Genomic DNA, 16,022 nt, shown 5'->3' on the forward strand with positions numbered 1-16,022 from the left:
CCAAAATGCATAAATGGCCCTGTCATACACCCGACGCAAGTGTTTTTTGCTAGTTTCAGCCCGACGCAGTTATCATTTTCACATCCAGCGTCACATTGTTAAAAAAGCAAATGCACTTGTGCCTGTGCTGGTCAAAAAAAAACAAAAAAAGAGGTGTGTTCCAGCGCATTGTTGGCGTGTTGCTATTTTGAGGTAACTAATTAACGACCTCGCCATTGACCAACTGAAACCTGGTCTAAAGTCAATGGCACAGTATTTGTTTTGTTATTTAAAGAGCGTGTTAGTAATATGCACCTATAGGCGGGTGCACAACGCCCTAAGTGTACCTGCGCCATGCGCTTCAGACCATGTGCTTAGATTGTTAAAATAGGGTTTTCCGTTTTTAGTTGATAAGAGTTTCATGTAAACATTCCCTTAAAGTGTTGAGCACTATCTTGTTTGAATGTGATATTTGCACCTAATTCTTGCACATTTTTCTTCCAACAGTGCCCACTAAAAAGGAAAACCATGTACGAATTCCACCACAGGGCGGCATGATCCCAATCCAACCCCCCAACTCCAACCCCAAACCGGACGTGTTCGTCAAAGGAGTCGCCCACATCCCAACCATCTCATCCGTCCTATTTCTTCCTCTTTTACCCATAATACAGCTCCTTCTGTGGCCCGATGGTGTCTGACGCACAATAGAAAAGACTGAACGATTCACGCATGCATTTGCACTAGGCCCTTAGAAATCTGCACATTCATCTACTGATCTCCTCAGATGCTCAGTAAGTTCTCATGCTCTCATGGCCCCCCTCAGGATGCGGCCATTCAAACACTGGTTATTTGTTTGCTCTGGCCTGTTTCAAAGGGTTTTATGTAGCTACTAAGTAGTGTAAGGAGACGCAAGTCATCTTTTATAGCGCCACTATTTTGAATGTTCTTAAAAATACGGATTTACGATTACACTCGTCTGGTTTGGTACATTTTAGAGTAACATCACATGCTGAATGCATTTACACCTTCCTGCAGGAGTACTGGGAAGGCAGCCCATATATAAATATATATATTTTTTTTCTTTCTTTCTTTCTTTTTTTATGTGTGAGTACTGTATTATTGTATGTGTGGATTATATTACAGAAAGAGCTATTTTAATTCTCCCTTTATCAGTATATCCGGGTAAAACTCATAAAGTGTATATTTTACACCAAATTCAGGAATTTTTTTCATTAAGAAAATGAAGCCACATATATATATATATTTTTTTTTTTTTGCATTGTTACATTTTTAAACATATTTGTGACCCTGGACCACAAAACCAGTTATAAGTCGCACGGGTATATTTGTAGCAATAACCAACAATCATTATGATATTAAGTAAAGATCATGTTCCATGAAGATATTTTGTAAATATCCTACCATAAATATATCAAAAAATGTATTTTTGTGAGTGGAAATGCATTGCTAAGGACGATATTCTCAATATTTTGATTTGATTTGCACCCTTAGATTTTCAAATAGTTCCTCTGCCAAATATTGTCCTATCCTAACAAATACATACACCAATGGTAAGCTTATTTATTCAGTTTTCAGGTGATGTATAAATCTCAATTTCAAAAAATTGACCCTTATGACTGTTTTTGTGGTCTTGGGTCACATTTACGCCGTAATTCGTATTTCTATAATCTGAAAAAATAATAATAATAAATTGCATTAATTTTATTTTAAGAGGAGAATGACCCAGTTTTTGTAAGATTGACCCACCTTCTTGAGAAATTGTAGGGCTTTTTTGTAAAAAGTCAAATTGTACATTTAACATATTTATACTGAAATCTATGTATACAACGTGTGTATATGATAGTCAGATTGAGCATATAACCATTTAAAACAATGAAAATAGCTTTTGAGTAACTCATAGGATAATGAAACACTTTATGTTTAGAAGAAACTTCCATAACATCGGCGTTTAAACCTTCTCCTAGATGCAAAATGTTCCTACATAGGCCTATTGTTCGCCATGACATCAGTCTTAAACTTTCAATAATGTCATTTTCCATGTAGCTCCGACTGCGCCGTGTGTCATTTGTTACTGTAAGTGCTCGCACATAAATCGAACAATAAAATACCATATTTTCAAAGTATACACGTGTCTTTTTTGATCTCTCTCCCTTTCGCGTTCTCATTCTTGCTCTTTGAAGTTGAAATCGTTTCTATTTTCGCACCTCACCGTCAACATCAAGCTCAGAGCTCGTCTTCATCTTTGTCTGCGGGTTATATTTTATTTTCCTGTTGCCAAGCCTATCTGATCCTGTTTTGTATCAATTACATAGCCTGTTTTCTGACAGCATATTCTGTAATCTGTAGCTGAGCGATGTTTGCAATAATCCAGTCACGCCCAGAATGCACAATTGAGTCTTCATGTCTTTTAGCAGACATGCTGTAATTTATGCTGCTTTTTTTAATTAGCCGTGTCTTATTATTTAGATGCCAATTAAGCTGTCACGAACATTTCCTGGTCTGCAGCCTCAGTGAAACCTTTCATTTTGCCGTTGCCACGTTTTTGTGCCAGCAAAGTGCATGGCAACTGTCATATAAATGCTGGGAAATTGGCTTTGAAACTGTTTTCGCTTAAGGTGAGTGCTTTATTATTCTCTTATGTCAATGACTCACTTTCATTTTTCACCGGCGCGGCTATAAGATCAGATGGGCGTCGCGTTACAAAATGCACTTGTAGTTGTGAAAATAATTCTTCTTCTTTATGCAGCTGTGTAACCACCATGTAATCGAAATAAACTCTCTCAACACAAACCCCAAGAATCTGAGTGCTCTTAATTAGACGTGTCTTGGCTGAAAAATAACAGGCTTTCGCAGCTGACTGTGTTCTCGGTTTCAGCCTGTAACCGATTCACTCTGTTAAATGATCACGTCCATTTAATTTCCCATCTGAAAATCAATTGCCATGCAGGATACATTCTGTTACAGACAGTAGTCAGGGAAGGCGGCAGGGGGCGTCTACTACCACCTGCAGGTGTCTTTACCCCATCCCTCCTCTTTTATACACAGGGCTGGACTTGTAATGTTGAGAGATCCGTTCAGAATTCGAACGAACGGATCATTTCAATGAATCGACTCAAATGATTCATCACTTCAAAATATACCTCGAAAGTTCTGTTTGTTTGTTTTTTGTATGAAACAATTACGCTGTTTATTACTTATGATTTCTGTTTTATTATTATTATTATTATATGTATTTTTTTTAATTTAGCTTATTAAATTTGATGCCCGGAAATTAGGTGTGCAGCTCACTAGGTTTTTAAAGACACAACATGTGTGTCCAAGGTATTTTCCTAAACCAATTTTCTTTTATTTTAGCTCAACTTTTTGGCTGACGATTTTCAATGAGGAAGGAACAATTTGACACTCTCACAGAAGAACTGCAGTTGAGTAAATGTGCACTGTTTTTACTGTTTTTGCTTAAGTTTGGTTAAACTGTTTTGTTGTTGTTGTTTTAGCATATTAAATTTGATAAAATGCCGTCTAGATATCCAGCTCACTAGATTTTAAGACGTAATTGTCAAAAGCTTATGTCTCTTATATTTCGTGCACCTTATGGTTTTACTCCCAAACAAATTTCCCCTTATTCATAGAAAGTTAGACAATAATATAAGCCAGCTGGAAAACTTCCGGTGAAATGTCACTTGGTGTGTCGGTATCTTCAATGTCCTGAGGGAGCTTTAACAGCATCAATAGTGTAATACTTAGTTTATAATCAGAGTATAGTCAAGCCTAGCATTAATTTAGCTATTCAAACACAAGACGACATTTAAAAAAGTCCTCAGTCCTCTACAAAATTCAGTTCGACTTTCGTGTGAAAAAAAGAGTCAACACACTGTAAATTAAAGATTTATTGTGCCCTATAGTTAGATTCATTGAATAAAATGTGAGTTTTCACAAGTGTGCCAAAATCATTGAGTTTGTGCTGCACTGACAGTTTCTGTGATTATAAAGGGAGAGCGCGGCGCTGCCTTTGTGTAATTCATTCACAATAAAAGTTATTGTTTTTCATGAGATTTTGTGAGTACTTAATACTTCAACCTTGATAAAATGTATTTTTAAACCTAGTCATTTTATAATGTTTAATATTTATTCAAAAGCGAAACTGAGTGAAAAACTATTACAGGAAATGGATAATATGAGCCAATAAATGCTCCTTTGCCGCCATCTGCTGGTTATAGTGGTAATTACTGTCTGTTTTATTTTTAAATAAAAGTGTTCGATTTCCTACATCTTGAAATGTTCGGTTTTACAAATGAGAACAATCTCGGAAGGATGAACAAATAATGTTTTTGGTCATCACATTAAAAATAACATTTAAAGTGCTGGAAAAATGTTGCGTGCGCGTGTCTAATTACAGACACTGTGTTCAAATGTTTCCATTAGCTTTGTCTTTATTGCAAGTGGTAAAATTGGTTTATTGGCAAATTAGGCAAGTATGATAACTGCATTGATATATGAATACAACATTAAAAAGTAAACCTTTGTTGGTTTTGTGTCGATGTACAGCGAATACAGAATGACAGCTAACAGATCAATGGAAATGACCAAGCTGGCTTATCGAAAACCAAGAAGTAACCGTGCATATTGTCGATTTTGGCTGCCGATTATATGTCTGTCTGTCTGTCTGTCTGTCTGTATCTATCTATCTATCTATCTATCTATCTATCTATCTATCTATTTTTCTGTCTGTCTGCCTGTCTGTCTGTCTGTCTCTATCTATCTATCTATCTGTCTGTCTGTCTCTATCTATCTATCTATCTATCTATCTATCTATCTATCTGTCTGTCTCTATCTATCTACCTTTCTGTCTGTCTGTCTGTCTGTCTCTACCTACCTGTCTGTATCTATCTGTCTGTCTGTCTGTCTGTATCTGTCTCTGTCTCTGTCTATCTATCTGTCTATCTATTGATCTGTCTGTCTGTCTATCTATCTATCTATCTATCTATCTATCTGTCTGTCTGTCTGTCTGTATCTGTCTGTCTGTATCTATCTGTCTGTCTGTCTATCTATCTATCTGTCTGTCTGTCTGTCTTTCTGTATCTGTCTCTGTCTATCTGTCTGTCTGTCTGTCTATCTTTCGTCTGTCTGTCTCTACCTACCTGTCTATCTATGTCTATCTATCGATCTGTCTGTCTGTCTGTCTGTCTCTATCTATCTATCTATCTATCTATCTATCTATCTATCTATCTATCTATCTATCTATCTATCTATCTATCGATCTATCTATCTATCGATCTATCTATCTATCTATCTGTCTGTCTGTATCTGTCTGTCTGTATCTATCTATCTGTCTATCTATCTATCTATCTGTCTGTCTGTCTGTCTGTATCTGTCTCTATCTATCTATCTATCTATCTATTTATCTATCTGTCTGTCTGTCTGTCTATCGTTCGTCTGTCTGTCTCTACCTACCTGTCTATTTATCTGTCTGTCTATCTATCGATCTGTCTGTCTGTCTGTCTCTATCTATCTATCTATCTATCTATCTATCTGTCTCTACCTACCTGTCTATCTATCTGTCTGTCTATCTATCGAACTGTCTGTCTGTCTGTATCTGTCTCTATCTATCTATCTATCTGTCTCTACCTACCTGTCTATCTATCTGTCTGTCTATCTATCTATCGAACTGTCTGTCTGTCTGTCTCTCTATCTATCTATCTATCTATCTATCTATCTATCTATCTATCTATCTATCTATCTATCTATCTATCTATCTATCTATCTATCTATCTATCTATCTATCTATCTATCTATCTGTCTGTCTGTCTGTCTGTCTGTCTGTCTGTCTAGCCTAAGTTCACTGGTCTTAGTTATCCCAGTCTGTGTACACCAGTCACACCATACTGCAAGACCAGCAAACCATCTCGTTTAAGCTGTTTTTCAACAAGAACTGCATTGTTTCTATGAATAAGCGAATCGAATCGTCCGAATCATTCAAAGGAGCCGATTCAATAGAACGACTTGTTCGCGAATCGGACATCACTATTGTTCGGCGAGAACGGGACAGTAGAGAGACAGAAAGCACAGGAGCGCACAGCAGCAGCAGCAGCCCTGCGCGCTTTAACCCGCTATTCCTACAACAGTATTTACTGTTTATACATTAGCATCTACTTATAGGGATATTATAAGTTATGCATTATTAATAGACTAGTGCGTAAAGACATGAGCACCAGAAACAGATCCCCACCGGACTGATCAATAACACGCATCCTCTTTCATCAGGACCACCGGCTTTAAACCTGGACGTGCATTAAACAAGTGGATTTTATTATATAGGCTATATCCTGCTATTGTAGAAAGAATCGGATGCTTTGATTCGCTGTGTGAAGTGTAGAGCATCAGCGTCAGTGGACTTCATCCTCTTCCTCAGTCTCTGGATCCGGACACAATGGATCTGACAGCGGTCGCGCTGCTCGTGTCGCTCATCTCCGTGTCTCTGTCTGCGGATAACGCGGGCGGTAAAGTGCGGAGCTGCGCGGACGTGCGCCACTTCTACAGCGGCAAAGGCTTCACGTTAAACGGCGTCCCACAGTCTGAGATATCAGGTATGAATTACCGCTGACAGAGGTCATTGTTACAGTTACTACTGTCTCATTTATATTCAACTCTGTGTTTATATATGTTTATATAGGCTACTTGTTTAGCTTCCCTGAGCTTCCCCTTTCATGAGACTAATGAAGTATCTATCTATCAATCAATCTATCTATCTATCTATCTATCTATCTATCTATCTATCTATCTATCTATCTATCTATCTATCTATCTATCTATCTATCTATCTATCTATCTATCTATTCCATTGTCTTCTGTTAGTATTTGCACCTGACTCGCTCCTCGATGCTTCGCGAGGTGCATGTTCTTATTGTCAAGTTTAGGAAGCACATGAACAGATGGAGGGTCCCAGACAAAAGCTCTACCCACCAGACAGAACAATAGACAAACCTGTAACTGCTAAAATGGGGATACACTTGGCATAATATTGATCATGAGCGACTCCCCCATTAAAAATGACCTTTCGGTTCATTCATCAGTTTTTTACAGACACCTGATGTCTGGATCCCCATGTGGTTTGAAAGAGCATGTGCTGGAGCTCATCTTCAACAGTATATGGTCCCCGTAGGTCATGTTATGATGAACACGGTGATGGCCAGATTTGTAGGTTTTCCCCAGGGTTGCAATCTAGGAGTAAAAACCTCATATGATTGCAATATCTGTGGTTTTCTGCAATCTGTGGTATTAATCAGGACTGGTGGTGTTATTAGATACACACAGGGCAGTGTGAACTCGTGGCATTTGACGAGCAAGTCTCATGATTTTCTTTGTCATTTCCATGTAACAGGCAGTGGCTGAAATCCATGCAGTCAGCAAGTGACTCCGTAGCTGCAGCCAGTCATTTTTAATGTTCCCATTAGAGGCCAAAAAATGTTGGCAGGTCGTGAATCTGTCCCATGCATGCTGGGAAGTATGAATTCTGCCATTAATCTTTATGACACAGCCATCTTTTTGATAACAGGTCTCACATTATAACGGGTAATATGTCACAAATCAGTCCACATAAACATGCAATTATATCAGTGCATGATGTGCTCCCAGTTTTTTTCCCAGAATTCCACTGGGATGCATATGTCTAATTGTGCTGTGTGCCCAAGAAGCTAAAGGAGATAAATGATTGCACATGTGCCACACTCACACACATAAACACTTGTAAATAAAGCATAAACCAGGAAGGAAACACAATTTGAACAACATTGCCAATATTCATATGTAGCCTACTTTTTCTATAAGACAATGAAAGTATATCCGTACAATATATATTCTGCCTCCCAGTTGTATTCCACACACACACACACAAAAACACCTACTATACACACAAACATCAACAGCAACATCACCTCAGAAGCCGCCTTCAGTAATAAGTGTATTTGAGGCATTATACATTAGCATCCTCAGCAGATTTGAGAGGCTGAGAGAAACAAAGAGTTCCTATTGGCCGAGAGGAAATTCTCAAGGTCATCGCCTGCGGTCTCAATGACAGAAGGGGGAGTCGAGGAAAATGTAGCATGTGCCGGCCACCCACCACCGTCTCATTTGAGACCATCTTGACACCATTAATTCATTGTTCAAACCATTGGAATAAGTTGTTTGTTTAAAAGGATGGTGGCCAGATTGTGTTTGTCTGCTTGAAGTGTTCATGTTTATTTAAATGAGGTGCATTATAAGTTAGTGGCTAAATATAAATGGGTTGAGATATAACTTAAGTTGTGTTATTTTTTAATTTAGACTTTTTTTTCCCATCACAAAACATAAAAGGAGATATTTATAGCACAATGTATAGCTGCTCTTTTCCATACAATGGAAGTAAATGGGGTCTACAACTCTCAAGCAGGATTTTCTGTGAATAATGTCTTCGATTTCGGTCTGTTCCTCATGTACAGCTTCAGAAGACTTGGAATATAGCATTTGGATAACTTTCATGATGTTCTTTTGTGCTTTTTGGAGCTTGACAGCCCCAGTCCCCATCCACTTTCATTGTACAGAAAAGTGCAGCGTGAACATTTTTCAAAACGTCTTCTTTTGTGTTCCACGGAAAAAGAAAGTCATACTGGTTTTGAATGGCATTAGGATGAGTAAATGATGACTAAAATATGTCACATTACAGTCACAAACAGTTTTAATAGTCAGATTTTATTAATTTGCATAAAAGACTTTAAGTTGTCTAAACAAAATTTGATTTTCAATATAACTTGCATGATTATATTATTTTTTTACAATATTTTGACAACAGACAATGGTTTTCACAGCATATTAGATGTAATGGTAACAAAATGTTATTTGAATATTGAACTGGCGTTCTGGTTAGTTATACGCTGTGTCCGAAATCGCATACTCTATCGTATGCACTACATTTGGTTTGAAACTTACTTCTCGACCATTAAAAAAGTATGTATGTGGGTAGTATGAATGAAATTTGGATGTACTACATCTGGCATGTTGTCACTGTCATGTGACCTACGGAGTCAGTTGCGTCGCTTCACCGCCATTCACAAATCCTCTCCCTTTGCCTCATGGGATTGTACAGTGTCCATTGAATGCGCGCTTCAGAATCTCGCTGGAAGTAGTAGGTCATCTGGAGACTTTTCGCTACTGTTTTTCGAATGCTATCTTTTCAGACATTCTCTGTTGCCATACTGTTTTTCACATACTATATAGTAGCGAACTATTGGACGCAGCGATAGAGTCGCCATCTCTTTAAACGATTACAATAAGACATTATTTGGATGCCACTTTAACTGGTGTGACAGTGACACCCATACTGTGCAGTCTGAGTTGGAGGATTTGAGGTTTCCGCCACGTTTTGTTTTAGCATGTTTTAGAAGGAGCTGATCATAAAGCATTACCTAAAGGTCAGAGAGGAACCAGAGCTGAATGCTGCTGTCTAGAATTACCGACGCAACTAGTGTGTCTGCCAGTTTTACAAAAACAGAGGGAGCATATTGTTCAACGGAGGGGACTATGTGACACTTCGAGCCCTGCGGTCACTCTAAACAATGACAATCTCACATTTCCCTCAAGTAGGCCATGAAGATGGGAGTCGGGTGGGTATATGTGCGATCTTGCGTTTGTTTGTGATTGTAACTTTGTTATTTTAAGAGATTTATTTCCAGGTTTTGAAAGTGAGATCCAAGTATCCGCGGTGTTGGTGAATTTGTGATGTTTGGACCCTTGTAACCTGTAGCCTGGTTTCAGACCTCAGCTTTGGCTCATATTTGCTGCTCTTCTATAGAGCGAGGCACACACCCATGAGCCCTATGTGAAATGAAAGAGGCACACACCCATGTTCTCAGCCACACTGCCACATGCACATCCAACCCCCATGTGTAGATCAGGCAGGGGCCTGATTTGGTTAAGCTTTTCGCATATATTAAACCTGTTCGCACATGCAAATTGAATAAAATAGTTGTTCGGTGGAGAGTGACAATCAAATCCGCTCATTTGAAGTTGTTAATTAGTTTTACGCATCTAATTTCTGTTTGCACGACTGTCACGAATTTAAATCCAGTGGTAATTCCTCACAAATTATAGAAGTATTAGGCATGAATTACCAGATCAGTTAACATTTTTATATATTATTTTCATAATTATATAAAATTATACATATAAATACATAATACATCATTTGAATCTCACTCATACTGTAAATAAATAAATACAATACAAAATACAATACTCATAAATATTAATATAAATATATATTATACATGTCTATGTAAAATACGCTGCATATGACCTAAATTAATACGTTTTATTCCATTCAAAATTAATATTTACTGTAATAACTCATGATCAACTTGGCTATATTAGTTTAGATTAAATTAATAAGTACAATGAACTGAATTAAATTTAATAGTATATTATACATTATGATATTATTTATTTTAAAATGGAATATTATTAATAAACATAATTATTATATTTAATGTTTTTGTATATTAAGGTTTAATATATTTACAGAATATTCTGTCAAACTGTAAAAAAGAATAGTTGGTTTAAGTTAAAAAAGTAAGTTACCTGGTTGCCTTAAAATTTTGAGTTCATTGAAATTAAAAATTGGAGTTAATACAATGAAGCTGATTGGTTTAGTTAACTGAAATTCAAAATATTGTGTTATCTGAACCACAATAAATTAAGTTGATCTGACAAAAGTAAAAATGTTGTCATAACAAATCATGAAAATAATTTACTATGCATGTAAATTATAAATGAAAAATATGCTTCAGGATTCTGAATGAAAAAGTTTTATTCAATTCAAAAATAATATTCACTGACTATATTTAAATTATGAAGTATAAACTGATTTTACAATGTATTAATTTCTTATACAGCATTATACATTGTGTTATCAATCATATTTGTTCTAAAATTGTAATATTATTAACAATTATTATTAATATATTTAATATTTTTTATATTAACACTGAATATATATATATATATATATATATATATATATATATATATATATATATATAGTAAAAAAAAAAACAAATTTTATTCAATTGAAAAATAGCATTTACTGTAATATGACAGCTTCCACCTGGTTACATTAGTTTACAGCAACAAAAGTCTTTTTAAAAGTAAGATCATGTAGAAAGAGTTCCATTTCATGTTGTCCGTATACTGCACATTTCACTTTTTACAGTCTGGTTTTAGTAGTTTCAGCTTGTGCTAATACACACAGTACCAAGACATTTGTGCCGAAAGCTCATGTTTTCGCTGATGAATTGTCGACTCGTGATTACCCGAGCATAATTACACCTTCTCCCACACAGCTTCTCTCCCTCTGGCCCGCTGATTGTTCTTTTGATGCGCGGGGGTGTTTCTCCTGCGCGGCTCAGCGGGGATCTGCAGTGCACCGTGATGCTTGTTAGAGCCGAGATCATGCAGATCTGATCAGGGCTGAAACATGCCACCGCGGTCTCAATCTTCCACCCTCTTGCCCTGCCACTGATCGCGTATAAAAGCACACCTGTACTCGGAGGTACAAGCAGCACCTGGAACCACTGACAAGCCCTCTTTTGTTCAGGTGTTTGGAACGGCTGTAAAAGTTGGAGTGGACAAGGACTTTGAAAAGCATTGATTGTGTCCCAAAAAAGTGTGGAGGATAAACATAGACATTTCTTCACATTAAGAATAAATAAGGTTCTATGAGTTAAAGGGATAGTTCACCCAAAAATAAAAATTCTCTCATCATTTACTGAGAATATGGGTAACCAAACAGTTACCCATGTAACTATTAACAATGTATTGTAATAAATGTTCTATTTATCAAAACCAATCTCATCAAGTCAGTGTTTTAAGCATTTCTACATTCATTCCAAAATAATAACTAAAGGCAATAATAATTTAAACATATATTTTATTTGTGTATTGATGTTTTTCTTTTTAATAGTCAACTTAGGCTATTTTGGATCATCAGTCATGCTCCGTAAACACCGTCTGTCACAGATTTCACCAAGCTGATTGCAATAAAAACCCCTGCAGTCATCATGCTTTCAGTCCATTGCAAGTTTGATTTTGAAGTGACATAAAGCAGTGATATCTAACTGGGTGATCTGTTTATTTACTTTTCAATTAATCTTCCCATTGACGCCATCATTTGTTCATTCAAACTGACGCGCGAAACGTGCATGTCAACAAGAGGCGGGATTTAGGGCACAAACCAATCATAACCAATTACATCCATTCATAGTGCAATGGAGACATTGCCTCCGCTCACGTGACTTTCCCCCATTCATTCTCAATTACCCCCCACAAAACCCACTGGGGGGTAATGGTCTAATGGTTTTCTATGGTTTTCTATGAGAGCAAAGAGAGGCATGACTCCTCTGTGTAACTTTACCTGCGGGTGTCGCTGTTGGGCAGTGTTCCTTAAGAAATACGAGTGACTTGCGCTCTTTTTAATGTCATAATTTGTAATATTTGTGTTGTTTTATATGTAATATGGATTATTTTCTCATCCTATTTTTTTTGAGGAGGCACTGCCACGCCCCTGATATATATATATATATATATATATATATATTATATATATATATACACACATGCACAAAGTTTTATGTTAGATGTGATTAATTGTGATTAATCGATTTGACAGCACTAATTTTGAAATGTGTATGATATGATAAAAACTTCTAAGACTAAAAAGTTGTAATTATTCTAAACTTTTGACCGCCCATTTACATTTATGTAAAATCCAAAGTAACTTCAATTTCATACAAGGTATATTTTATCAGTTACATTCCCTGAGATTCAAACACTTAGTCTTAGCATTGTTAGCGTTATGCGCTACTAAATGCCTATAGAAATGCCTCAAAGTGACAGTTGAATTTGCACCAAAATGCCACTTAATTGTCAATAAATCTACCCCCTTTAAACAACTGATTAGTCTACTCTACATAATATATGTAGCAATCATATACTGAACATGTCATGTAACAGTTAGCATTGCATTAGACTTATAAACACAGCCATGTTGATGGTGTATGCCGATAACACTCTTGACTTGCATAAATCCTTAAGCATTTCTTACTCTCCACAACTACAGAAGAAAACCCTGACACATTTGTTAGTTGAAAACAAATTCAGCTCATTGTTTAATCTATGCTTTTTGCACCTCTAGCTAATTAAATACATGAAATGGCTTGTGATTAGTCTTCTGTGGCCATCGACAAGTGTTTGTCACCTCGTGCTGAACGCTTGCTAGCATTGTTGTGAATAATTCACAGTAGCGCCCAGCGTTCCTTCAGCCACTTTGCTCTGCCAGTATTGCACGTTTTTTGCATTAGCCAATTTGCTGTCATGTTATCTCGCTGCCAACATGTTGGTGAAAGGAAAGAGGAGTGATGAAGACAGAGATGTGATTATTAACTCTGTCAGCTTCTTTGTTTGAGGAACATTATACTGCTTGAGTGGCAGAGACACAGAGTGCTGTGAAATGTGTATTGTCTCGATTAAACACGATTTACAAGAGTGAGATATAAATATATAAATATATGTATAAATGTAACATGTATCTGCCTATTCTCTGTGACTTTAAAGAAATTTGGGTCTCATTCACTAAAAATGGCTTGAATAATTTGTATTTAAATGCACACTAGATCTCCCATATTTTTTACCCTATTCGCAACACGTTATAAATGAGCGTGCCCAAGGTCATTCATAAACACACCCATCTCTATACATGGGCTATATAGAAACCTCACAGCTTGAGCTTGCTTTATATATCTGTATACGATGAACTATATTTAAGATGAAATAATCATATATAAAATTAAAGCTGCTGTAGGTAACTTTTGTAAAAAAATATTTTTTACATATTTGTTAAACCTGACATTATGTCCTGACAGTAGAATATGAGACAGATAATCTGTGAAAAAAATCAAGCTCCTCTGGCTCCTCCCAGTGGTCCAATTGCCATTTGCAGAAATACACCGCTCCCGGTAAGAAACAACCAATCAGAGCCAGGAGGAGTGTCTTAGCAGTGTCAATCAATCAAGCTCGCGTGCGCGCTGATCACACTCCTGTCATGCACAGTGTACAGGCGTCAAATTCAAGATTACCGGTGTGCCGCAGCTTTGCTTATGGCGAAATAAAACGATGTTATATGCAAAGGACCACCCTGAAATCTACAAGAAACCACGCCATACATAATTTGTCAGTCCTGTTTTGAAATTATCTTAGTTGTGTAGTTCCTAAAAAATTAAACAAATCAAGCATGGATACTTACTTATCAAGCAGAAATGTGGCTGACTCTGCATCGGTTTTTAATCCGTTCAGGACACGTAGCTCCCTCCACCTCGGAAAAGCCGCACCGATATTTACCTTCGTTTTATTTCGGGCTCTATCTAATTCTTTCTTTTTGGCCTTTTTATTATCGTCATCTGTCTTTTTCCGTTTACCCGTCTTTATTTTATGAGCAGGTGCCACTCGAGGAATTGGCAGTTTGGATTGTTTTTCCGCCATAAGCAAAGCTGCGGCACACCGGTAATCTTGAAGCTTGTATGCGCTGGCGCTGTGCATGGGAGGGGTGTGATCAGCGCGCACGCGAGCTTGATTGATTGACACTGCTAAGACACTCCTCCTGGCTCTGATTGGTTGTTTCTTACCGGGAGCGGTGTATTTCTGCAAATGGCAATAGGACCACTGGGAGGAGCCAGAGGAGCTTGATTTTTTCACAGATTATCTGTCTCATATTCTACTGTCAGGACTTGAGGTGCGTTCACGCGGCCTCGTAATTCCTGTAGTTACGAGATTCTAGCTTGTAAAATGCGTTCACGTCCTCGTAGAGATCGTAATTACAGCTTGTAAGCTGGGAGTTTTCTGAAAGCTCCCACATGTACCACGTGGCCGCTGTACCACCTGACCGCTGTAGATTCATTTAGGCGTTGATAGTGGTGCCATGGAAACGCTTAATTCCCAGTCAAAGGACGTGAACAGCTCCGAATATAACGTCACGTGTTGCCATTTCAAGATACCGGTAAATACGAGGTGACGTGAACGCAGCTATAATGTCAGGTTTAACAAATATGTAAAAAAAATTTTTTTACAAAAGTTACCTACAGCAGCTTTAAATATTAACGCATTTAAGTCCAGTAGGAATGTTATTGATGAATCATGAATTGTTCGTTAAAACATTCATTCTCAGATTTCACATGCAAATTTGTGCATATGCACGGTTAGTGAATGAGACCCTCTGTTCTTTATCCAGTGCAGGGTTGCCAAGTTTTCACAACAAAACCCGCCCAATTGCTACTCAATACTAGCCCAAAACTAGCCCAATCGCATTTCACGGGGGGTCCCACAGTAAAAATCATGTTCCGAGGGGTAAAATCTGCGTTTTTGGCAGGGTTCAGGTAAAAGTTGCATTCCAGGGGCTAAATATATTTAGGGTCTCTTCAACCCACGGACATGAAAAACAACCTGTAAAACAACAGTGTAAAAGCGGGAAAACCACGGACTTGGCAACACTGATCCAGTGTCATAACAACAGGGTCATGTCACATTAGGGTTCAGGGAAGGTTTGGACATTAGACATCATCCTCCGTTGACTGTATTAGTCAGGTAATCTCTTTAGGGTTTTGACACTCAGTGAATTATCAGTTCTTTACCATCTACTCATTAAGTGTCTCCTTGGATTTGGATCCAATGAAAAAGAATGGATGTCAGAATATATTAAAGGTGAAAGTGTGATGTTTGGCACATGCTAGTATGCCAAGAGTTGGGCTGAATTTTAGTTTGAAAGGGTAGATCATCATAAACAGACAGCTACTACCAAAAGCCTCCCATTAGTTACCATGAAATGTTAGCAAAACATGTTCTCCCTTCACTATTACCATCTTTCTGTGTTTCGCAACTCTAAAATGAAGGTATGTTTTGGTACAAAACAATGCTAACAATGCTAAATGCTAATAATAAAATGCAAC

General features: G+C 37.3%; 2 protein-coding genes across 3 annotated transcripts in view; both read left to right on the forward strand.

The window, feature by feature from the left end:
- Nucleotides 1–1,349, forward strand: part of gpc5b (glypican 5b) — a 52,566-nt gene extending 51,217 nt beyond the window's left edge. Inside the window, exon 9 of the mRNA XM_048163896.1 lies at nt 487–1,349. Coding sequence (XP_048019853.1) covers nt 487–677 — 191 coding nt within the window. The 3' untranslated portion in view covers nt 678–1,349. The remainder of the gene's footprint in view (nt 1–486) is intronic.
- Nucleotides 1,350–6,033: 4,684 nt separating this feature from the next.
- The window catches only part of gpc1a (glypican 1a), a 36,741-nt gene continuing 26,752 nt past the window's right edge, over nt 6,034–16,022 (forward strand). Inside the window, exon 1 of one of the 2 annotated variants that reach the window (XM_048163947.1) lies at nt 6,034–6,584. In XM_048163947.1, the coding sequence (XP_048019904.1) occupies nt 6,428–6,584 (157 nt within the window). In that variant the 5' untranslated portion in view covers nt 6,034–6,427. Of the gene's footprint in view, nt 6,585–15,602; nt 15,661–16,022 lie in introns of those variants that run through there. The other variant, XM_048163962.1, reaches the window with a different exon arrangement.

The sequence above is a fragment of the Megalobrama amblycephala genome, linkage group LG2 (assembly GCF_018812025.1).
Source record: "Megalobrama amblycephala isolate DHTTF-2021 linkage group LG2, ASM1881202v1, whole genome shotgun sequence".
In the NCBI taxonomy this organism is placed as follows: Eukaryota; Metazoa; Chordata; class Actinopteri; order Cypriniformes; family Xenocyprididae; genus Megalobrama; species Megalobrama amblycephala.